This window comes from Mesoplodon densirostris, chromosome 11 (assembly GCF_025265405.1).
Source record: "Mesoplodon densirostris isolate mMesDen1 chromosome 11, mMesDen1 primary haplotype, whole genome shotgun sequence".
Taxonomy (NCBI): Eukaryota; Metazoa; Chordata; class Mammalia; order Artiodactyla; family Ziphiidae; genus Mesoplodon; species Mesoplodon densirostris.
Window position 1 is genome coordinate 23597016 of NC_082671.1, and position 25762 is coordinate 23622777.

The 25762-nt window shown below is 38.7% G+C and overlaps 1 protein-coding gene across 1 annotated transcript in view; it reads right to left on the reverse strand.

The window, feature by feature from the left end:
• Positions 1 to 25762, reverse strand: part of ITPR2 (inositol 1,4,5-trisphosphate receptor type 2) — a 538352-nt gene that overhangs the window by 342827 nt on the left and 169763 nt on the right. The window contains exons 15-21 of the mRNA XM_060113623.1: positions 25313 to 25474; positions 20569 to 20741; positions 19537 to 19656; positions 19235 to 19420; positions 17839 to 18090; positions 14409 to 14553; positions 12693 to 12843 (exon numbers count right to left, since the gene is read on the reverse strand). Coding sequence (XP_059969606.1) covers positions 12693 to 12843; positions 14409 to 14553; positions 17839 to 18090; positions 19235 to 19420; positions 19537 to 19656; positions 20569 to 20741; positions 25313 to 25474 — 1189 coding nt within the window. The remainder of the gene's footprint in view (positions 1 to 12692; positions 12844 to 14408; positions 14554 to 17838; positions 18091 to 19234; positions 19421 to 19536; positions 19657 to 20568; positions 20742 to 25312; positions 25475 to 25762) is intronic.

Genomic DNA, 25762 nt, shown 5'->3' on the forward strand with positions numbered 1-25762 from the left:
CTGATTTTATAAAGGAAGAAACTATTTTCTGGCAGACTTTTTGCTGCAAATATTTTCTTCCTTCCCCACCCATATAACACTATTAAAAAATGTTTCTGCTCCACCTCCCATCTCAATTTCCCTTCTCCTTTTAAAAAGCAACTATGCTGCCAGGAAAAGCATTTCAAGGTGGATCATGTGAAGTCCCAGCCAAGGCAAAAAAAAAAGTTAAATTGAAGAAGCAGCTGGTTCTTTGCCACTAGATGGGGAGTTAGCACGCCCTCACTCTCCTCCTCCTCCAATCTTCTGGGACAAGGGGTACTACTGGACATTTGTGTATCCAAGGTGCCTCTACTACCCTCCCTCCTTATCTCTTCCCTACCCTGGGTTGGGCCCACAGGGCTACATGAGTCACCAGTGCAGCTGGAATCCTTTTAGGGCAGGAGGATAATTTCAGGCTGCTGTGGTTACCTGTATTTTATTCTCTAAGACCAAATGCACTTCAGCTCCCACCCTGAAACCTCAAAGGAAAGGAAATCCTAAAAGTAAATGGAATTTCCATCGATTTTTTTTTTGGTGATTTCCCTTCTTCAATATTATAACATATATGCCAAAAAAAGAGATTATCTGGTTACCGACTGGGAACAGGCTGACCTTTCAGGGCTTGACTACAGAAACTCCCAAGAACTTGGAGCTGTGAAAAAGCAAAATGTAGAAGATGAAAAGAAACTATTCGGCTCTTATTTGATCTTTTGACAGTTTTCTGATCTATTGTCTTTTCAAACTGTGGTGAGTTCAAGGGTTGGGGGGCCATTGTGAGAAAAAATGACAGTGGTGACCTAGACACCCAAATGAGCCCAAGGCTTACTCAGTAGTTAGACTTTATTGCTCCATTTTGGAGGTTTAAATTTGAACCCCAGTTCCATTCAAACAACAAACAGATAAATGAAAGGATATTGACAGGATAACTAAATAACAAATTCGACTTAAACCATTTCCAGACTGTGTCAAGTTCTATACTCTGCTCAAATGGAGAGGATACTCTCACCTTTCCGAGTTAACACGTTATGTTGCTCTTAGGAGAATGTATAAGTACGATTCACATTTGTCCCAACCATTTAAATGACTCTCTAGTAGAACAAAATACACTCACGCACCTGTAATAAGTGGTCTTAATTAATCACATTAGTATAGGCATACCTCAGAAATACTGCAGGTTCAGTTCCAGACCACCATGGCAAATCATATATCGCAATAAAAATGAGTCTCATGAAGGTTTCTGGGTTTCCCAATGCATATAAAAGTTATGTTTACACCATGGTTTAGTCTATTAAGTGTACAACAGCATTATGTGTAAAAAAAAAGTACACACCTTAAAAAATATTTTAATGCTAAAAATTGCTAACCATCTGGATAGTTTATTTTCTTTTAACGTATAGTTTATTTTCTTTTAATGTCAAAGAAGGTCAGTGTCTACCCATGTTCAAACATTGCATGACATGCCTGTCCTAGTAATAGTTGAGTCTTTTCACAGAGTGTATTCACAATAACATGTCATTTGATAAATTCATAAATGTAAGAATAAATGAATAAATGAAATTACCTTAATCATAAAAAAATGCTAACCATCATCTGAGACCTCACTGAATTATGATCTGTTGGCTGGTGGAGGCTCTTGCCTCAGTGTTGATGGCTGCTGACTGATCAGGGTGGGGCTTGGTGGCAGTTCAGGTGGCCGTGGCAGTTTCTCAAAACAAGACAACAATGAAGTCTGCTGCATCGATCTTCTTTTCATGAACAATTTCTCTGTAGCTGTTTGACAGTATTTAACCACAGTAGGACTTCTTTCAAATGTGGAGTCAATCCTCTCAAACCCTGCCACTGCTTTGCCAACTCAGTTTATATAATATTCTAAATCCTTTGTTGTCATCCCAACAATCTTCACAGCATCGTCACCAGGAGCAGATTCCATCTCAAGAAACCACTTTCTTCTCTCATAAGAAACAACTCCTCAATTGTTCAAGTTTTAACTTGAGATTATAGCAATTCAGTGACATCTTCAGGCTCCACTTCTAATTCCAGTTCTCTTGCTACTTATACCACATCTGCAGTTACTTCCTCCACTGAAGTTTTGACCCCCTCAAAGTCATCCCTGAGGGCTGGAATCAACTTCTTCCAAATTCCTGTTAATGATGATATTTTGACCTCTTCTCATGAATCACAAATGTTCTTAATGACATCTAGAATGAGAAGTCTTTCCAGAAGGTTTTCTATTTACTCTGCCCAGGTCCATCAGAAGAATCACTACCTAAGGCAGCTATAGTCTTATAAAATGTATTTCTTAAATAATAAGACTTGAAAGTCAAAATTATTCCCTGATCCATGGGCTGCAGAATGGATGCTGTGTTAGCAGGCAGGGAAACAACATTAATCTGGTTGTATGTCTCCATCAGAGCTCTTGCGTGACCAGGTGCACTGTCAATGAGCAGTAATATTTTGGAAGAAATCTTTTTGTCTGAGCAGTAGGTTTCAACAGTGGGCTTAAAATATTCAGTAAACCATGTTGTAAGCAGATGTGCTGTCATCCAGGATTTGTTGTTGCGCTTATAGAGCACAGGCAGAGTAGAGTTAGCATAATTCTGAAGGGCCCTAGGATTTTCAGAAGGGTAAATGAGCACTGGCTTCAACTCAAAGTCACCAGCTGCTTTAGCCCGCAACAAGAGTTAGCCTGTCCTTTGAAGCTTTGAAGACAGGCATTGACTTCTCCTCTCTAGCTATAAAAGTCCTAGATGGCATCTTCTTCAAATAGAAGGCTGCTTTGTCTACACTGAAAATCTGTTGTTTAGTGTAGTCACCTTCATGAATTATCTGAGCTAGGTCTTCTGGATAATTTGTTGCAGCTTCTACCTTAGCACTTGCTGCCTAACCTTTCACTTTGATGTTATGGACATGGTTTCTTCCCTTAAACCCCATGAACCGACCTCTGCTAGCTTCAAACTTTTCTCCTGTGGTTTCCTCACCTCTCTCAGTCTTCAGAGAATTGAAGACAGTTAGGCTTTTGCTCTGGATTAGGCTTTGGCTTAAAGAAATGTTGTGGCTGCTTTGATCTTCTATCCAGATCACTACAATTTTCTCCATATCAGCAATAAGGCTGTTTCCATTTCTTACCATTCATATGTTCACTGGAGTAGCACTTTTAACTTCCTTCAAGAACCTTCCTTTTGCATTCACTGCTTGGCTAACTGGTGCAAGAGGCCTAGCTTTTAGAGTATCTTTGGCTTTCAACATGCCTTCCTCACTAAGATTAATCATTTCTAGCTTTTGATGTAAAGTGAGAGACGTGCAACTCTTCCTTTCACTTGAACACACAGAGGGGTGCCCAAGGAGAGAAGGAGAGACAGGGAATGTCAGGCTGGTGGAGCAGTCAGAACACACACAACATTTATTGATTAAGTTGGCTGGCTTATGTGGACATGGCTAGTGGTGGCCAAAAACAATTACAAGAGCAACATCAAAGATCACATATCATCATGAAAACATATTAATAATGAAAAAGTTTGAAATATTCTGAGAATTACCAATATGTGACACAGAGACACAAAGTGAACAAATGCTGTTGGGAAAATGGCTCCAGCAGACTTGCTGGACTCAGGGGTGACACAAACCTTCCATTTGTAAAAAATGCAGTATCTGTGAAATGCAACAAAGCTAAGTGCAATAAAAGCAGGTATGCCTGTAGTAGTATCAATCCTTGGATTGTGTATCCTTCAGCAAAAATAAAGAGAGATGCATAATTTTTTAAATGAAATGTACTTTCACAAATATATTGAAAATATCCAGTTTATCAGCCTGTATATGGCATTTGCTTTTAACTTCTAAACATGACAAAGAAGAGCACTGCTTGACACAATCCTTCGACCCAAAAGATCAATTACACTGAATGGTGCCTGTGAATTCTAAATCACTGAGAGTAAATGATAGGTATTAGGCAAAGCACACTGACTGAATAACATAGCCTGCTGGGAGTGAATACATTTGTTTGAAAACAATATTTCTTTTCTTAAGTGAGTACATAGTGAATGAAAAGTTGACAGTTGATAGTTCTGAAGACGAGAATCTTCTGCCTCACTACAGTAAAGGCCAGGGCAGTGCCAGCTCCTTTTGTCTCCGTGTGAGTGTGCCTGGATAATTTTCTGAATGGACCACCTCTAGGGCACGAAAATGAGAAGCTGCTTCTGAACCTATCAATTTCTGCTGAGCATGCCAACTAAAAAGCCACCGTGACGGTGAACAGACACAGACTGGGAGCTAGACTGAGACTCCCAACCAGCTCTAGGATGAGGACAACTCCCAGTGACGCAAAGGGCTGCAGTGTAACCAAGGACCCAGAAGAGGAAAACTCCTGTAATTGCCACTTTCCAAGGCAGCCATCCCCATTGCCTCAAACACGAATCACTGGCATCTAAGCCTACAGGATTTCCCAGAAAAACATATGAATGCTGTGTGCACACCCTATTTAAGACAGGCGCCACTGAGGCCTTCATGGAGTTGAACTCCGGGAACCGTACGCCTTCACCTTCTCCACACACCTCTCTCTTCTGCTCCCCTGGGTCTGACCTGCCAAACAATGACCAGACACATTTCTCTGAATGTCCAACCCCAACTGTGCTGGAGCAGAATTCTTAAGTGGTAAGTCGATCAAAAGGATAAAAAAAGACATAGTTCTATTGCACAGAATTTTCCAGACACAGTATGAGAAAAGAAAGCTGTTATCATTTACTTGAAAGAGCTGGCCTGTCTAGCAACAGTGCTTATAAAATTACCTCCTATTTTTTAAAAAATTGTGTTTTGCAAATGACTGCCAATAAGAATAAAGTTTCACTAAAAATAAGAAAATATCATCAAACACTTTTAATATACAAGAGCCAAGATAGTGCTACACCGGGTATTATACTGTGGCAATATTGCTACAGCTCCCTGACTTGTCCTTTAGAATAACAATTCTTTTTTCTCCAGGTACTTCCCGTAATCTGGGATTTCCTCTCTGGCATCAGCCTCAGTCTCACCCTGTACCACAGGAATTTTTCCCAGGCCTGACAATCCTGTCTCCACATTTGGAAATTCCAGAAATGTGTTCTCTCTTGCTTCTTTTGCTAAGAATTTATAGAGTCTAATAGGGCTTTTTTAGGAATTTATAGCTTAATAGAACTCAGCTATAATAACACATCTCCTAGAAGAGTTGCAAGATAATGCTGTAAGTTTGAAATGTAATCTTACATATAATAAATCATTTTCCTACTTGGCTAATTATTTAAGTCATTAATTTTTCTGTTTTGAAATACTTTCGAATTTATGGATAGAGTTACAAGAATAGTACAAAGAACATCCATAACACCCTCTGCCCACATTTATCAGATTCACAAATTCTGCCACATTTACATCTTCTCTCTCTCTGTACACACACACACACACACGCACACACACACACACACACACACACCTTTCCTGCACTCTTTGAGAGTTAGTTCCAAACATCATGACCTTTTAAACTCTCAATTCTTCAGCACGTATTTGCTAAAAACAAGTACATTCTCTTACATAATTACAGTACAGTACAATTATAAAATTCAGGAAATCTGATACAACACTACAATCTAATGTACAATCCATATTCAAATTTTACCAATTGTGCCAATAATGTCTTCTGTGGATAATAATTTTCCTAATCCAAAACCACATATTATATGTAGTTGTCATGTCTATTTAATCTCCTTTATTCTGAAACAGTTTCACAAACTTTATCTTTCATAACACTGACATTTTCAAAATGTTCAAGCCAGTTGTTCTATAAAATACCCCCCTCAATTCGTACCTGTCTGATATTTCTTCATGATTAGCTGGAGATTATGAATTTTTGTCAGGAATACTAAATAGGCAATGTTGTGTCCTTCTCAGCATGTCACATCTAGAGGCACATGATATTGCTTTGTCCCAATTTTATTATTTTTTATTTTAAAAATTTATTTTCAACTCTGTATTTTGTTTACTTACCTTAAAGAATACCTATAAGACTGAGCCCCTACAGAAGTGTTAACTTAAAAAAAAATTACGGACCAAAATTCTAACCTCAGTAACAATTTTTCTAAAATATTAGTTCATCAGACTAATAAATAATTGAGTGGTGCAAAAGATAGGAAGACTAATTCCCTGCACTTTAATTCTTAGCAATGCTACTAACTTACTAATGAATCTTAGGCAAATTAATTAATTTCCCTGATTATGGTTTTCTATATTGATACTTTTTACAAAACAGTGTGGAATCCAGGCACAATTCCATTACATTCGCATATTGGCAATATTTATGAGCAAACAATGTATCCCTGTGAGGTACATTCTTTCTTTTCTATTTTATATAATGTAAATAAAGCCACATATTCACTTTTTCAAATGTACCTCAAGGCAACATTGAAAAAAAGTATAGTACTTTTCTTTTTTGTCTTGCAAGTTAGTTATGCTCCAAAGAAATCTAAGGAGTGTTTTACTATAAAAGCATTGTCCTCCCATATGTATGCAAGATAATGATATTAAATAAACATTTAGTTCTAGTAAAAGCAAAAATGATTCCTTGAGCAGGACTATTAGAGTTGAGAGAAATGAAGAAAGCTCACTATAACAAATTCTCTCAGAGGTATCTTGTGTAGTATAATCATCACTGTTATCAAATCGTGCTTAACAACAAACTATATTTTCTCACAGTTTACATTATGTATCCAATAATAGGAATGTATAAAAGAAATAATTTACCCTCTAATTTGCAAATATCAAGAGAAGGAATCTTAAACTATAGTCCTGAAATTCAAATTAATTTCAATGCACCAAGAACCAGAATAACAGATTTCTAGGGTATTTACTACTAAACGTATTCTTTCAAATTCCAAAAATCTAGGCAAAATCCACAAACCCTTTCCACAGATTAGGAAAATGCATTTCCCCAAATAAAGAGACACCATTCTACACACCACATGAGACGAGTCTCAAAAGGAAGAGACCTCTGAGCCTCGGTTCATACAGGACACATACAGGTATTTCTTACAACTCAGCAAGAAGTTTCTTAGAGAATTATGATGGGCTGATAAAAACTATCATGAATCACCTTTTATACTGGAATAAAATTATGGTGTTTTATATTTAATTAATGGAGTAACACTGTGTGTCATGGTTAAGCACAAGTCACTCTACATGGAAAGTAGTCCGTGTAAAACAACTCAGCACATACAGTACTCAATAAACAGCAGCTATCTAGGAAATATATAAGCCAACAAACAATTACAATTACTTTTCATTTGGCCTCCAAGACAACATATTCTCCTGGTTTTCCTCTTTACTCACTGGTTCTCTGTCCCAGTCTCTTTTGCAGGGTGTTCAATGTTGGTGCATCTAGGATTCAGTCTTTATTTATTTATTTATTTATTTATTTATTTATTTATTTATTTATTTATTTTTGCAGTACGCAGGCCTCTCACTGTTGTGGCCTCTCCCGTTGCAGAGCACAGGCTCCGGATGCGCAGGCTCAGCGGCCATAGCTCACAGGCCCAGCCGCTCCATGGCATGTGGGATCTTCCCGGACCGGGCACGAACCCATATCCCCTGCATTGGCAGGTGGACTCTCAACCACTGCGTCACCAGGGAAGCCCCCAGGATTCAGTCTTTAGACATCATTTCTTCCCAATCAACAATCACTCCTTAAGTGATCATATTCATGTCTCCTATGCACCAGTTCTCACATTCATATTTCTACCCTGACAATACCCTAAGTTCATCCACATATCCAACTGTCACCATAACATCCCCAACTGGATGCCTAACAGTCATTTCACACCTGATGTGCCCAAACAGAAATCCTGACTGTCCCTACAACCCCACTTATCCACTAGTCTTTCTCACCTCAATAAATAGTACCACATTCATCCAACTGCTTTCAAAACCCAGGAATAATCTTTGACTCTCTTCTTTCTTTCCCATTTCACATCCAAGTCCTATGAGTCAGGACAGTACCATTCCAAATTCATCCACTTCTACCACTTCTATTCTCGTCCAGCACCATCTTCCAATCCTGCCGTAGCCTCCTTGCTATGGTCTTTCTAACATTTATGTCCACATACATGTTCACTACTGTCCACTCAGCAGCCAAAGTTATCAAATCATATTGATCCCTTCTCAAAACCCTCTGAAGTTGCCCATCAAACTTAGAGCACAATTCAAATTCAAGGGTCTACAAATCTCTATAGTCTGAGCTTCTCCAGCCTTTTCTCCTGTATTCTCCCTTCCCTCGCTGTGCCTCAGCCAAGATGGCCTTCCTGCTGCTCCTCACACATAGCAAGCTATCTCTGCCTCAGGGCAGTCTTCCTTGATGCATATAGGTCTCTGCTCGGACAACAGAGAGGTTGTTCAATGCAAACAAAAACTAGCTAGAAATGCAAACCAAAACTACAGTGAGGTATCACCTCACACCAGTCAGAATGGCCATCATCATAAAGTCTACATATAATAAACGCTGGAGAGGGTGTGGAGAAAAGGGAACCCTGCTGCACTGTTGGTGAGAATGTAAATTGAATCAGCCACTATGGAGAACAGAATGGAGGTTCCTTAAAAAACTAAAAATAGAGCAACCATATGATCCTGCAATCCCACCCTTGGGCACATATCCAGAGAAAACCATAATTCGAAAAGATACATGCACCCCAATGTTCATAGCAGCACTATTTACAATAGCCAGACATGGAAGCAACCTAAATGTCCAGCAACAGATGACTGGATAAAGAAGATATGGTACATATATACAAGGGAATATTACTCAGACATAAAACAGAATGTAATATTGCCATTTGCAGCAACATGGATGGACCTAGAAATTATCATACTAAGTGAAGTAAGTCAGGCAAAGGCAAATATCATATGATATCACTTATATGTGGAATCTTAAAAAATGATACAAATGAACTTATATACAAACAGAAATAGTTACAGATGTAGAAAATAAACTTACGGTTACCAGGGAGTAAGGGGGGAAGGGATAAATTGGAAGATTAGGATTGACATATACACATTACTATATATAAAACAGATAACCAACAAGGTCCTACTATACACCACAAGGAACTATACTCAATATTTCACAATAACCTCTAAGGGAAAAGAATCTGAAAAAAAATAGATATATTTGTATGTATAACGGAAACACTTTGCTGTACACCTGAAACTAACACAACATTGTAAATCAACTATACTTCAATTGAAAAAAAATCTACTCTAGCTAAAAATAACTGCCCCTGCCTTCTCCATCATGCTCCATATTGTCCTACTTGATTTTTGTCCATAGTATTATCCAATGTAACAGTGTATATTCATTTGTTTATTATCTGACTGCCTCCCCCAATAGGGAGAGGTGAGGGATTATGCCTATTTATTGTCTGTCCGCCCTAGGCCTAAGGACTCTATCTTGTTCATTAGTTTTTTTTCCGGTGTCTAGAATAATGTCTGGCATGCAATAGTTGCTCAATAAATTCTTATTGAAAAATTAATTGTTCTCAGAGAGTTGAAAGAATGATTAAGGTATCCAGAGGTGAATGGAGTTCATGAGAAAATATGAGACTTATAAAATATTGAAAAGAGTAGAAAACGTGTCTTAGAGGGCAGACACGCACAGGACAGTGGAGAGTACGTACAAGATATCAGCAAATTTTCAGAGGAATAAAATACTCTGTAGGGTATAACTCTGAAAGGAGACTATAAGCACAGAGAACAAAAGTCAAAATCAATTTCTAAGTTTTTAAAGAATGGTCTGGTGTAAAGTAAACTGGGTATTGTAAAAAGCATCATACCAGGAAACATCTTTCCTTTCCTTTTTTCTCCATTTGCTTTCATAGTGCCTCCCTGTCCCCCTCACCACTCTGTCTGAATATATACTATATATAATAGTTTCATTTTTCTATGTCTTAAGTCTTGGAGATTACCATCCTATATAACTTCACCATGTAGAATTCAGGTTATCTTTTAGTTACAGAATGTTTTCTTGGATTGGAATTTTAAATCTCAGGTCTGTTCCATTGTTTTGTTTTTCTTTTTCAGGGACTCCAATTATTCATGTGATGGCTCTTCTTTGCCTTTCTTCCATTTCAACCACTTTCTCACTGACCATTTTTACTTGTTTCTTTAAATCCTTAACATTCTCATCACTGTTCTCCTGCCTTTCTTCAATGGTGCTTACTATACTTTCATTCAAATGTATTCTTCCTTTGATATCTTGTAATTCGGTCTGTTATTTCTACAAATAATAATAATAAAGCCTTTTTCTTTTCTGAGTTCAATCAACTTTCATTTCATTTCCGACTGGTTTGTGTTGGTCCATCTCTAACCTTAGTTCTTGGATTTATGATTCAAGGTGTATTTCATACGTTCATGTTTGAAGATATTTAATTCAGTTTAGAGTATCATGTTACAATTTTCTTCTCTTTCATGCTTGCTGTTCAGAGAGAAATTTCCATCAACTGAAATGTTTTGATTCTGCATTCTGTTTTGATCTTACAGTCCTTTCATAGAGATGAAGATTGATTACATTTCTGCATTTCATGGGCAAGGTGACAACATGCTCGCTGGTTTACAAGATCTTCAGTTCTGGAGCACCCTCTTCTGTCTGAGTCATGAAGTGCAGTTTCTTTAAAGTCTGGCTTTTGTTCAGGGGCAGTGGAGGAAGTTATATTTTCTTCAGTTTTTTTTTTTAATAGATCATTATTGGAGTATAATTGCTTCACAATACTATATTAGTTTCTTTTATCTGGTATTCTAGATTTCCCCACCTTGCTTCTTTTTGCCTTCACCAACAAGACTCCAAAGGATGCCTCTTCCTTACTTTCAAACTTGTTCATCCCTAGAAGCATTGCTTTTCCACAACTGCTACCTGTGTACTTTCAAGTTCCTTCCTCCTTACTCAGTGCTCTTATCTACCTGGAATCTCTTTCAATATTTTCACCCTTAGGATAGACAGACTTTCTTTTTCTAAGAGTGATTTTCTTTTTCTTTTCTTTTTTCTTTTTTTTTTTTTTTTGGCCACACCATGCGGCTTGATGGATCTTAGTTCCCTGACCAGGGATTGAACCTAGGCCCCCGGAAGTGGAAGCAAGAAGTCCTAGCCACTGGACTGCCAAGGAATTCTAAGGGTGATTTTTGCACAGTCCCTTCCTGTCTCTTCCACATGGTTTTTCCAGAACTCCCTAACTGGCCACAGAGGCTCTCAGTAGGAACAGTGAGACAGTGCCATTAAACATTGACGTTGCTTTTCCACTTATAATAACTGAAGTTCAGACTGTCCTCTGTCTTCTAGTTCTGCTGAAGGTGAGGGATTTATGGTCTGTACAGATTTTTTATTGGTCTGTACAGATTTTTGGCAGATGTAGAAGGAATTGAGATTTAGGCATCACAATTAATTACTTCAGCTACTTGTTCGTTTATCATTCCTAGTCAGATATGTCTTCCCTATGTCCGAAGTTAGATTTCTGGATTTACTGTTTAATCCTGTAGTGGATACTATAGTGGATACATTGTGCTCCACCCGCATCACCTCTTAGAGCTGAGGCATCTATTTCCTCAGTTGCTGGGCATGATGACTGCTGTCTTCTCAAAGCCATGCTTCCCACTAAGAGTGACCCTTGTCCAGGGGGAACTGCCTTATCCAAGGCTACACACCCCCTCTGTGATGAAGCTGGCAGTCAAGGCTGGCTAATGCAAGGATATAAAGCTCAGGCCCTTTGCCTTAATTTGTGACCACTTTGAAGGGCCAGCTCAGCTCCAGAGATCCCTGTAGGATCAGCAATGACCTCAATTGTAACCTCACCTGGTTCAGCTTCTCTGTCTGCCCAATCCTACCTTCCCCACTTCCTTACAGCTGTATACCTTAAATGCACTCTTCAATATACATTCTGCAAACAATTCTATACCACACGGTATTTTCAGAGCATCCAACTTAAAGACAATCACCATCTGAAAAAAATTGTATTGAGTTATGAGATGGGCACTGTTATAAGTGCTTTGAATATGTTGTACACATTCACTTAATTCTCACATGGAGACTGTGAGGAAGATACTGTTATTTTCAACGTCATATATCAGATAAGAAAAGAAACTCTTTGAGAAGATAAGTACCTTGCCTAAGTTAATAAATGGTCAAGGCAGGATTTGAACATAGGCACTCTGACTCAAAAGTGCATGCTCTCTTGCCCACTTTACTGTACTGCCTCTTGTGCTAGCCTTGCACTCTCTGCTTCTCTGGTGTGACCCTGAGTGTGCCCATTCTCTGCATTTTTTATGCCATGCTATGAAGCGTAGCCAGCACATGACACACATCAGGATGATCACAAGTATTAAGATGTTTTTATTTTTTAATGCATAATACTTCACTAGTGGATTGACCATAACATGAGCTGCTGAAGGTGGAATTCATTGATCCTATGAAGTTGTCTTTTAAAGCTCTTCATTAAAAACAGAGAAGAATGTTTGTACATCTAGCCTCTGGTCACTCAGTCCTATCACAGGATGACATTCCATTTGCACACATATATTAGCAGGTACATGTTAACAACCACTTCTCTATAGATTTGTTTTCTATCTCACCTCAAAGGAATACCAAAAAGATTATAACTTTTCTCCAAAGTTCTTACCTCCGTCTTGAAATTTGCTTAATCTTTCAAAATACGATGACATGGGGGCCTGAACGATATCGAGGATAGCCAGAAGTGTTCTTGTTAGCCTTAATAATTCACTGAAACTATAAAATCCAAAGTATATAAGATTCCGAGCCAAGTGGACCACCTTAATTTTAAAAAGGCGGGGAGAAGGTGAAAAAGAAAAGAATAACATCAGGAACGGAAATTAGCATTGACTTTTTATTATCTAAGTTAGTGCAGGTATTTCTAACTTTTCTAATTCTTTAATACCTAGGAATTGAAATACCTGTGAAAGCAACCACTGAACTCCAATTTAGTCAAGTTTAGAATTAAATCCAAATAAGACCAGTTCATCAATCTTATCAAAGGCCTATGTGACAAGAAGATGAGGTATCTTGTCAACAGCCAGAAAGGAAGGGACAAGATAAGATGTTAGTTGTATCAGGGTGGTTAAAAGAAGTTTACATTAGAATGATTTACCTCTTATTTAAACATTTACTTACGTCAGTAGGATACCACTTAATAGTTACGTTAATGAATTACTTTAATAAATGAATATTATCTAAGAAATCTGTCTAGAAATATATGTTCCTTATGCCACTGTGTGGTCTCCTGGATACTATAGGACATACTAGGTGTGAGAGCCAGCTTCCAAGATGGCGCCCAATGTAGGGTCTCCTTCCACATTGCCCCAGGGTTAGTCAGTGTCTCCAATACCATACAGCAGAAGTGATGACATGACAGTTTTAAGATTACGTTATAGGAGATTGCAATTTCCATCTTGGGCTCTCTCTTTCCCTCTCTCTAATGGTTGTTCTGGGCAAAGCCAGGTGCCATACTGTAAGGACACTGAGGCAGCCTATGGAAAGGCCCACACGGCAAGAAGATAAGGTGTCTAGACAATAGCCAGCAAGGGAGTATAGCCGCCAGCAACCACACAAGTGATCTTAGAAGCAGATCATCTAACCCCAGATGACTGCAACCCCAATCAACAGCTTGTGAGACCCTGACCACATGAGAGACCCTGACTAGAACCATCCAACTAATAAGCCCTCTCAGATGCCTGACCCACAGAAACTGCAACCACAATCAACAGCTTGTGAGATCCTGACCTCATGAGAGATCCTGACCTAGAACTACCCAACAATAAGCCCTCCCAGATTCCTGACCCATGGAAACTGTGAGATAATACATGCTTGTTGCTTTGGGCTGCTAAGTTTGGGGGTAATCTGTTACATACCAGTAGGCACCTAATACCCCAGATATCATGTAATGGCATCCTTTCTCTAGTTTTGTCCCTATACCCCCAAAGTGATATTATAACTGGAGGTATTTCAATTCAGTTTAATAAGGCTAAAAACATTACCTTCATGGAGATGAAAAAAATGTATCCAAACATTTTATAAATATGCAAAGCTGTCTTTGTTCATTAAATGCAGTAAAGCTTACACAATAAATGAAACTAAAAAAATCAGAGTATCTAACAGATAATTATAAATAAAATATTTAGTATTCTATATCAGGTATAATTAAAGCATCAAATTTATCTTTTAATCAGTGTCAGAGGGAATCATATGTTCATGAATTTAACTACCTAATTACTAAAACATCCTAAATATTAGAGGGAAAAAAATCTTTGATGTTCAATGTATCTAATTGCAGACAGCGTAAATTGAATAACCTCACGGATTAATTGTTTTAAACAATTACCTCAAATGTCAGTTTGTTTTTTTCTTTATCTCCAAAAGGAAAAGGCTGATTTACAACTTCTTTCAAGTATTCTTCAACAAATTCCATTGTCAGTGCAAATTTCCTTTTCATATCATTTCTGGAAGAGTCTGTTATAGAATCATATCTATGAAGACAGAAAGAATTTAAAGGAAGTTAAATTGATTCTAATCACTTAAAATAGGAAAATATATATTTTTTGACCTCTTGACTTATAAGCTTGGGTAAATTAATTAAACTTTCTAGACTTTGTACCCTCATCTGTAAAATGGGGCTATTTTGAAATGAGTTAATACATGTAAAGCATTTAAATCAGAGTCTACCATTGTTGCTCCTTTTATTAATTGTTACTCCTTTTATTAACATGATTTCTGTTTATTGGTTTCCAGAATAACTTTTCTATTGTCAAGAGTTGTCATTTTACTTTCCAAAAAGAGTATCTTGTTTGCATTTGGAAGATTAACAATCCAAGTCTGAATAAAGAAATGCCTTTCGTTATATTTCATTTCAAAACTGAAGATAGGGCCTCCCTGGTGGCGCAGTGGTTAAGAGTCCGCCTGCCGATGCAGGGGATACAGGTTCGTGCCCCGGTCTGGGAGGATCCCATATGCTGTGGAGCGGCTGGGCCCGTGAGCCATGGCCGCTGGGCCTGCGCATCCGGAGCCTGTGCTCCGCAACGGGAGAGGCCACAACAGTGAGAGGCCCGCATACCGCAAAAAGAAAAAAAAAAAAAAAACTGAAGATATTTGGGGGAGGGATGGATTGAGAGTTTGGGATTAGAAGATGCGAACTATTATATATAAAATGGATAAACAGCTAGGTCCTACTGTAGAGCACAAGGAACCACACTCAATATTCTATGATAAATCATAATGGAAAAGAAGAAGAAAAAGAATGTATACATATGTATAACCAAATCACTTTGCTATATAGTAGAAATTAACACAACACTATAAATCAACTATACCTCAATAAAATAATTTTTTTAAAAATTGAAGACATAATCAAAATCATTGAGCTCATCACGATCAGGTGGGATTTATCCCACGGATGCAGGGATTCTTCAGTATATGCAAATCAATCAATGTGATACACTATATTAACAAACTGAAGAATAAAAACCATATGATCACCTCAATAGATGCAGAAAAACTTTTTCACAAAATTCAACACCCATTTATGACAAAAATTCTCCAGAAAGTGGGCAGAGAGGGAACCTACCTCAACATAATAAAGGCCATATATGACAAACCCACAGCAAACATCATTCTCAATGGTGAAAAACTGAAAGCATTTCCTCTAAGATCAGGAACAAGACAAGGATGTCCACTCTCAACACTAATATTCAACATAGTTTTGGAAGTCCTAGCCACGGGAATCAGAGAAGAAAAAGAAACAAAAGGAATACAAAGTGGAAGAGAAGAAGTAAGACTGTCACTGTTTGCAGATGACATGATAATATACAAAGAGAATCCTAAAGATGCCACCAGAAAACTACTAGAGCTAATCAATGAATTTGGTCAAGTTGAAGGACACAAAATTAACACACAGAAATCTCTTGCATTCCTATACACTAATGATGAAAAATCTGAAAGAGAAATTAAGGAAACACTCCCATTTACCATGGCAACAAAAAGAATAAAATACCTAGAAATAAACCTACCTAGGGAGACAAAAGAACTATATTCAGAAAACTATAAGACACTGATGAAGGAAATTAAAGATGATACCAACAGACGGAGACATATATACCATGTTCTTGGACTGGAAGAATCAATATTGTGAAAATGACTATCCTACCCAAAGCAATCTACAGATTCAATGCAATCCCTATCAAACTACCACTGGTATTTTTTACGGAACGATAACAAAAAATCTTAAAATTTGTATGGAGACACAAAAGACCCCAAACAGCCAAAGCAGTCTTGAGGGGAAAAAAATGGAGCTGGAGGAATCAGACTCCCTGACTTCAGACTATATTACAAAGCTACAGTAATCAAGACAATATGGTACTGGCACAAAAACAGAAACATAGATCAATGGAACAAGATAGAAAGCCCAGAGATAAACCCACGCACCTATGGTCAACTAATCTATGACAAAGGAGGCAAGGACATACAATGGAGAAAAGACAGTCTCTTCAATAAGTGGTACTGGGAAAACTGGACAGGTACATGTAAAAGAATGAAATTAGAACACTCCCTAGAACCATATACAAAAATAAACTCAAAATGGATTAGAGACCTAAATGTAAGACTGGGCACTATAAAACTCTTAGAGGAAAACATAGGAAGAACACTCTTTGCCATAAATCACAGCAAGATCTTTTTTGATCCAACTCCTAGAGTAATGGAAATAAAAACAAAAATAAACAAATGGGACCTAATGAAACTTCAAAGCTTTTGCACAGCAAAGAAACCATAAACAAGATGAAAAGAGAACCCTCAGAATGGGAGAGAATATTTGCAAATGAATCAACAGACAAAGGATTAATCTCCAAAATATATAAACAGCTCATGCAGCTCAATATTAAAAAAACAAACAACCCAATCCAAAAATGGGCAGAAGACCTAAATAGACATTTCTCCAAAGAAGACATACAGATGGCCAAGAAGCACATGAAAAGCTACTCAACATCACTAATTATTAGAGAAATGCAAATCAAAACTACAATGAGGTATCACCTCACTCCAGTTAGAATGGGCACCATCAGAAAATCTACAAACAACAAATGCTGCAGAGGGTGTGGAGAAAAGGGGACCCTCTCGCACTGTTGGTGGGAATGTAAATTGATACAGCCACTATGGAGAACAGTATGGAGGTTCCTTAAAAAACTGAAAATAGAATTACCGTATTATCCTGCAATCCCACTACTGGGCATATACCCTGAGAAAACCATAATTCAAAAAGACACATGCACCCCAATATTCAATGCAGCACTATTTACAATAGCCAGGTCATGGAAGCAATGTAAATGCACATCGACAGACAAATGGATAAAGAAGATGTCGTACATATATACAATGGAATATTACTCAGCCATAAAAAGGAAAGAAACCTGGGTCATTTGTTGAGACGTGGATGGATCTAGAGGCTGTCATACAGAGTGAAGTAAGTCAGAAAGAGAAAAACAAGTATCGTATATTAACGCATTATGTGGAACCTAGAAAAATGGTACACACGAACTGGTTTGCAGGGCAGAAGTTGAGACGCAGATGTAGAGAACAAACGTATGGACACCAAGGGGGTAAAACCGCGGGGGGGTGGGGATGGTGGTGTGATGAATTGGGCAATTGGGATTGACATATATACACTGATGTGGATAAAACTGATGACTAATAAGAACCTGCTGTATAAAAAAATAAATAAAATTTAAAAATTTTTTTTAAAAAAGAAATTTTTCCAATCATACTCATGAATCGTGATCTTTGTGGGGATTTCTGTCCAGAGCCTCGCATAGCGAACAGGCACCACAGACTCCTGGGGATCCCGGTCAACATGCATGTGCAGCATAAGGCGACAAAAAGATGCTCGGAGGTCAAAGGGCAGGCTCTCGTCTGACATACACCGCAGGATCAAATCAACAGAGAGCTGCGTAGAAATCTGGTTTATGGCCAGATACTGGCGATCCAAGCACATCCTTGCAAAGAGATTTAGCTGGTACCTTAAAAATATTAAACATATTACATTATTTGTCTTATCTGGATAAAGTTCATAAATATTAGTATCAATCATCATCTACTTTTATGATTCCAATATTTCCCAGTGTAGGTGATAACTGGAGTCAAACTCCTCGGGTAGTAGGTTAAGTGATCAAATGACAACACACAGATGAAATCACCTCTATGCCCATTCAGTTGCAACTTCTCTTACTTGTTCCAGCAACATATATCTGGTGGAAAGTGACATTAGGCTCTCAGTTCTCGGTTTCCTGGGTCTGCAAATACACTAAGCCTGTAGGCTATGGACAACAGCTCACATGAAACCATGTCTCTCTGCCTTTCCCAGGCTCACTCAGCTCCAGGCTCTGGCATCTACACTCCAAGGGTAGACCCACTCAGTTCCCAAACCAAATGTGATCAATCCAAAGGCATCAGTACACTTGGATTCATCAGCCTCCGAGATCCAGAAAGTAGCCTTTGGCTTTGTAGCTGTAGCTACAGAAACCAGGGAACACAGTGAATTCTCTGCCTTTCTCAGATTCCTGTCCTTTGGGCCCAAAGTTGTCCAAGGGCTTCTGCCTTGGGTTTCCAAGCCTTAGACTCAAAAATGCCAGCTAGTTTCTTGCTCCCAGTATACTGACCACCAGCAACTACCATTGAAATTTCGACTGCCATATGCCCCCGCTGAACTTTCACAGCTAAAGACACCAGTTTCTCTGAAGCCCTAGGTCTCCACATAATCACAAGTGGTATATACATAACTACCAGCTAACTTTCTCTGAGGCCACCCCTACAACCGGATCAGCTTCCCCAACCATAATTTCACCTCCCTCTCAATTCGATTACCTAGGTCCCAACACGTCTCTCATCTGCACCCACACCAGTCAACAAGAGGAAAAAATTCTTTGCTGCACAACAGTTCCAAACTAGTGGAAAATTAGAAAATTGCAAGTGGTATATGTGGAAAACACAGATGTTTACATTTATTGTGAGTATTTTAAATAATACTAAATATTTCAGCTACCCTAGTTCTGACACAACTTCTTAAATTTCTTCTTCATAGATACCAAACTTTTAGAGATGTCAGAGAATCAGCTCTCAATGAATATGTGAGACTGAGAATTACGATTCTCTACAATACTTAACCTGTAGTAGGTAAGAACTTCTAAATCAGCCTTGGTGCCTTCTTTTGCTTCCTGAGCAAGGTGCCTGATAGCTTTGCCATGAGGTTCCTTGTTGCTGTCAATCCAGTAGAGCCAAACTTCTTCCTCATCAATGTCATCTGAAAGGATGGCGCTCTCCATGGGGTTGTCTCCTTGCATTGAGACCAGCCTTGAAATAAATAACACACACAAAATCCATGAACAAGCTCATTCAGAAACATGATAAGGAACTGTACTGCTTACAAATAATGAACAGAAAAGGATGTCTCCATCATCGGGGCTTACTTAGTTTGAATGAGAATATCTGCATTGCCTGGGCTCAACATAAATTTGCAGATGAGTTCTTGAGTTACAGGTATAGCGGTGGTATTAGACACACAGAGATCTGATAAATAATCCAAAAACCTGACAAGAGAAAAAATTAAATTGATCATTAACAAAAAGCATCTTATAAAATCATCCCCCCAAATATACTTTGAGGTATAATGAAACTGACTTTCTAGATATATTTTTAATATTATTTCTATGCAACATTTTTCTAATGTGTTGCTTATCTACTGCACCATTAGAAACAAATTAAATATCCAATTATTTGTATTTAGGACAAATCCTGTTTCCAAAAATGATAGGTTTGCTTTTATTTATTTGGTGATATTCATCCCACAGCACTGTGACTTGTTATATTTACAATATCAAAACAAAGCCAGATCAAAGCTAATGTTGTACTGAGTAAAACAAACATACAGCACATACTTAATCAACGTGAATATGGCCTGGTCAAGTCCGAGGCGCAATTCTACCTTCTAACACTTATTTGCTTGCTAATTAAGAAAATTTTGTCAATCTGTTTGACATTTCTGCATTCATTTCTCCCAGATAAGGGAGCATGGTATAAGAGACAGGGTACTTGACGTGGAGTCAGAAACTCTAAATTCTGTTCCTAGTTGGTTTCTAGGCTTCTATTTTCTCATCTCTAAAATGTGGATAATATTATATGACCAGTGTACTTCAAGAGAATGTGCAAGGGTTTAAATGAGGCAATGTATTGAATTGAATGAAATATGAATATATTTTGAAAAACTATGGGGTACTATAAAAACACAAGTTATCAGAGTGAAAATCAATTACACTTAAATACGTCTATAAAGGGTTTTGATCTCCTATGAGATAATAACTGTTTATGGTACATAATTATTATAGCAATAAGCGCAACACTGTTTTGTCCATGAAACAATTCGAACTTTAACAAAGTTCTAAAAATAAAGCAAAAAGCCACAGTCCCCACAAGAAAAGAATACTGCATGAACCACTTCAAACCTTGGCTCCCGATTTCTCCTGAGTAAACTAACAAATGTTTCTATTTCTTTTGCTGTGATGTGTTTCTCTAGTAGTTTTCTGTTGTTGTGCAACAAAGCTGTGATGGTATCTTCTGCCAAAATATCATAGCCAATCTGGGACTGCATGACACAGAAATTCTTAGCAATATATTCCTACAAAGGAGAAAGACTGTCAGAATGCACTGACAAAGAGCTCAGAAATAACAGGTTCTATTAGGGTCAGTAACATTTATTAATTTATTCATAACAGAAAACTCGCTAAAAATTATTGTTAAAGAAGAGCAAATAAATAATTCTTTAGTAAATAGGATACTTGAGGAAGGAAATGGAAATATATTTGCATATACCTCATTCAAATTATAACAGAAAATTACGTGCCTAGTAATAATTTTTCATATGGGTGCTTACACTCTTACAAGTGAGAAAAACAAAAGTAAACTGAGTTAAAATGACAATTTTTTTATGACATGGTAAGTAATGATTTCACCAGTATAACAGATGCCTTTCTTCGAACACTCACTAAGAGCTATAACCTAGAATTCTGGCATAATTATAGAAACGAAAATGACTCTTTGACATTTGGTTCATGAAGCATGAGCTCTATAGTGTTACACGACGATCCTAGGTGAACTTAGCTGATTTCTTTTTTGTACATATACCACAATGACCTATTAAATCTCTTTAAAATAATGATAAAATTTCATAGCACTTTTTGTCCTTAAAAAGCTATCCAAGGGCTTCCCTAGTGGTGCAGTGGTTGAGAGTCCGCCTGCCGATGCAGGGGACATGGGCTCGTACCCCGGTCTGGGAAGATCCCACATGCCACAGAGCAGCTGGGCCCGTGAGCCATGGCCGCTGAGCCTGAGCGTCCGGAGCCTGTGCTCCGCAACAGGAGAGGCCACAACAGTGAGAGGCCCACGTACCGCAAAAAAAAAAAAAAAAAAAAAAAAACAAGCTATCCAACAAGATAATGTGATTGATCACTTTATTGACCAGATCCATTCACCCAAGACATATTTCTGGAAAGCCATTCCAGGTACTGTTTGCGAGACTAGGGATGCAGCAGTAAGACAGATAAGCTCCCATAGGGCTTACATCCTAGTGAGGAGGGGCAGTCAATGAGGTAGTAAATAGGATCATTCTACATGTTGAGAAGTGAAATGAAACAAACAGAGGGATGGGAAAAGGTGACAACTTGAGATGGGGTAGACTCTTGAAGAGGGGACATTTGACCTACGATAGAAATGACGGAAATGATAAAAAGGAGGCAGCCATGGGGAGAGAAGCCATCGAGCAGTGGGAGCACCAAGTGGAAGGCTCTGTAATGGTGGAACCCAGTCTTCGGAGTTCTGTAAACACAAGGTGGCCATTGTGGCTGGAGTACAGCGAGGGAGCAGAAAGCAAGAGCTGACGTGGGAGGTGAGGCCCTTGCGAGCCACAGTGAACACAGAAACATTCATTCTTAGAGCAAGAGAAAGCCACTGGCGAGCTTCCCTTATGCATGGTTCCATCTGCTCCTTCTTCCCACCACCTCGCCTCTCTTCCAAGCCACGTCTCAGCCAACCACAGAACTGGTAGGCTTAACCCCGTCCACAACCCAAAGTTTTCACTTCAATTTCTTGGGGATTCTCCTTGGGGATTTTTTCTATAATGGGAAAATTTATTGATTAGAAAGTGTTTTTGCCTTAAGATTTACTGGAACCTACCTGTTCCTTGAAAATGATACTGGTTGCATAAATCTCATTATATTCTAGGCAGCAATTCTGTGGCCTTTTTCAAAATGATGGTTTTGTATATTGGGTACCAGTTAGGTAAAGTAAATGTCTTCTATTAGTGTATCATTTTAAAGATATGTATTAATTTATACACTTGTACGACTATTGTAATCAGACCTTGCTATAAGGCAAAACTCCAAGATGTGTGATAAATAGATCAAGATGTCAGTAAATAATCTAACGAAATTAGAGGTGTTTCCAAATTCTATAAATAACAATAAACAGAAACTCAACATGAAAGACTTGGGTTAGTACTAAATCACAAAAGAATTCCCTATTAGGACTCTATAAAATATAGGTGAGGATAAAGGAGAAGAAGGAATTATGCAAAAAGTAGAAAGTCTTTCTGCTCATGCTTTATTTTTTTTATTATTATTTATTTTTGGCTCCATTGGGTCTTCGTTGTTGCACACCGGCTTTCTCTAGTTGCGGTGAGTGGGAGCTACTCTTCATTGCGGTGCGTGGGCTTATCATTGCGGTGGCTTCTCTTGCTGTGGAGCATGGGCTCTAGGCACGCAGGCTTCAGTACTTGCGGCATGTGGGCTCAGTAGTTGTGGCTCACGGTCTCTAGAGCGCAGGCTCAGTAGTTGTGGCTCACGGGCTTAGTTGCTCCGCGGGATCTTCCTGGACCAGGGCACAAACCCGTGTCCCCCTGCATTGGCAGGTGGATTCTTAACCACTGCACCCCAGAGTAGTCACTCCTCAGGACACCAGGCACGCGAGTCCCCAGCTTAGACAGGGAGGAGTGAGAAAGAACTTTGTGCCAGACCTCGAGGGACTGGCAAAAGACACCAATTGAGATATGCTGCCTGGACAATCTACTAGGTACTAGCAGAACAGCCAAACCAAGGATATCCGGTGCTAAAGCACAGGGCAGTGCTGTGGAAAGCGGGTCCACAGGACCCTCCCAAAGACTGAGTACAATGGAGGACATGCACATTAGGGGGTCCCATGGTTCTGAGGGTACCAGGTAAACCCTGTAGACCTATTGATTTTTTCAGTTAATTCAATCTCTCTCATAGACTATTGCATGCAGTGTGGAGTGGAGGCCTGTCTAGCAAAGTAGATCTTTCTAGACCCGAGAAGGGAAATGAGGCCACAGAGTGACCGCCAGTCCCACCTTCATCCCTGACCTCCACTGAATAACGTGGCCCTGGTATCCGGGGCTTCTCAGAAGCTGACTCTCTGAGTGCTGTCTGTCATTTGACATTCTGGAACTTAATATTCCTTCCAATAAAACAACATAACTCTACCTACATTACCTTGCCATATTAAAGGAATGCAATGAAGTTGGGAAAAGTAATTCCAATGACAAGCATTTTCAATTGGGAGGAAAAATGTTTATAACTAGGATTATATTAAAAAGCATTTAAGAATCTGTTTATATTGTCTGCTTCCTCACTCTTGTCCTTGTCAAATTATTTATCTTCTGGTTAATCTGTTTTACATATTCTTTTTAGACTTTTTCTTTTTTTTTTTTTTTTTTTTTTTGCGGTACGCGGGCCTCTCACTGTTGTGGCCTCTCCCGTTGTGGAGCACAGGCTCCGGACGCGCAGGCTCAGCAGCCATGGCTCACGGGCCCTGCCGCTCCGCGGCATGTGGGATCTTCCCGGACCGGGGCACGAACCCATGCCCCCTGCATCGGCAGGCAGATTCTCAACCACTGCGCCACCAGGGAAGCCCTTTAGACTTTTTCTTAATCTTTAAACTGAATTTCAAAAAAAATGTATTTTCACACTTTTTTTTAGAGCAATTTTTTTTTCTTTCCAAATAACTTTTAGACTACTTTAGAGGCAGTACTATGATTATTAAGAGTCTGGATTTGAATACTGGATCCAGTCAAAACTGTGTATTCTTTGGCAATTTATTTAACCTCTCTGTGCCTCAGTTCTTCATCTTAACTCAGTATTAACCAAGTTATGTTGTGAAAAGTGCTTAGAACTGAGCCTGGTAAAATGTAAGCACTCAGTAAATACTACTAACTATTCCCAAATAACCTGCAGCCTCCAGGCCTGACAACTTAGCCCCTCCATGGCTCAGTCCTACCTGCCTTCCCAGCTTTCTCTTACAGCATCCTTCCCCAGGGACCAAACTCATCAGTGAAGTTTAGAAACTATGTACTCATCTCTCCAACTGGCTAAGAGAAACATGGGACACTAATGTACCAAACGATCATTAACTGAAAGCAATGTTATACTCAGCAAATGTGTATTATTGAGCACATTGCAAAATATTATATATATTTTAAGACAAAACTGAGACTTAAAAGAAACTTCACTTGCAGTTGGGAACTTTTAGCTATATCCCTGGACACACCTGGGTTCCCTCTCCTCCACAATTAGGAATGTCTTGGGATGAAAGTGCCCTTTCTAGGATCCATCATTCTCTTTTCAGAAATATCTCTTCACTAAAATGCTTGTTCCCATACAATTTCTGAAAATGATTTTCATCCAACCCAAATGCTTCTTCTCCAAGTGCTCTTCCCTGGGTTCCCCCAGCTGAACTCCTCTCTCTCCTGAATTCCCACAATGCTCTCCTATCTCTCCTGTCCCCTCTATGCCTCTACCTTACGTTTCAGATGTACATGTCATACCTTTTCCACCAGACAATGAACTCTTTGTCCTACATACAGCGATTTGGTACCGCACATGCTCCCAGAAATGCCAAAAAATGTCTCATTCCTCTTTATATAACATATCCAGCAGGGCTCCTGCCCAGCAGGAGCTAATACCACGCACATCCTCTCTTGACAATTCTAACTTTACGTGGAAGAATAAATACATATGTCAGCTCAAATACATTTTAGGTCATTTTTGTGTGTTGCCGATATAAAACACTGCAAAGCAGAATTTCCCATTCCTATTTAAATGTCTTAGAACAGTAACCAAAGAACTTTGCCCATACTTTAGATGTTAAACAGAGGTAAAAAGGAGAGCCACCCTTCTCCACCTGATTTTTCCGGTAGTCCTGCTGTGAATGTCTCAGCACACGGTAGCACAGCCTCAGCATGTACTTGTAGGGGGCATATCTTTGATCCCCCAGATCTTCAAGTCTCAGCATTGAGCCTTCTCCTGCTTTCTCCTTAAAGGGTGCTTTCAGAATCCCAAATACCTATCAGGAAAAATAAACAACCGCTTATTCTGATGAATGGAGGTGCACGTTTTGCAACATTGCAATAAACAGTGTGTTTATTACACACTGACTGGAAAACACTTTTGTAATATTTGAATAGAATTAACATAAAGTAAAAAAAAAAAAGTTTTTTTAGGATACAAGACCAACATATTAAGGGACAGAAAAATACTGGTAAAAGGATTCCCTAAGTTGAATGACAAAAACAATATTTAAATAAAATGCTTAATTTTGTTTAGAAATTCTATTTTATTAAAATAAAAATAT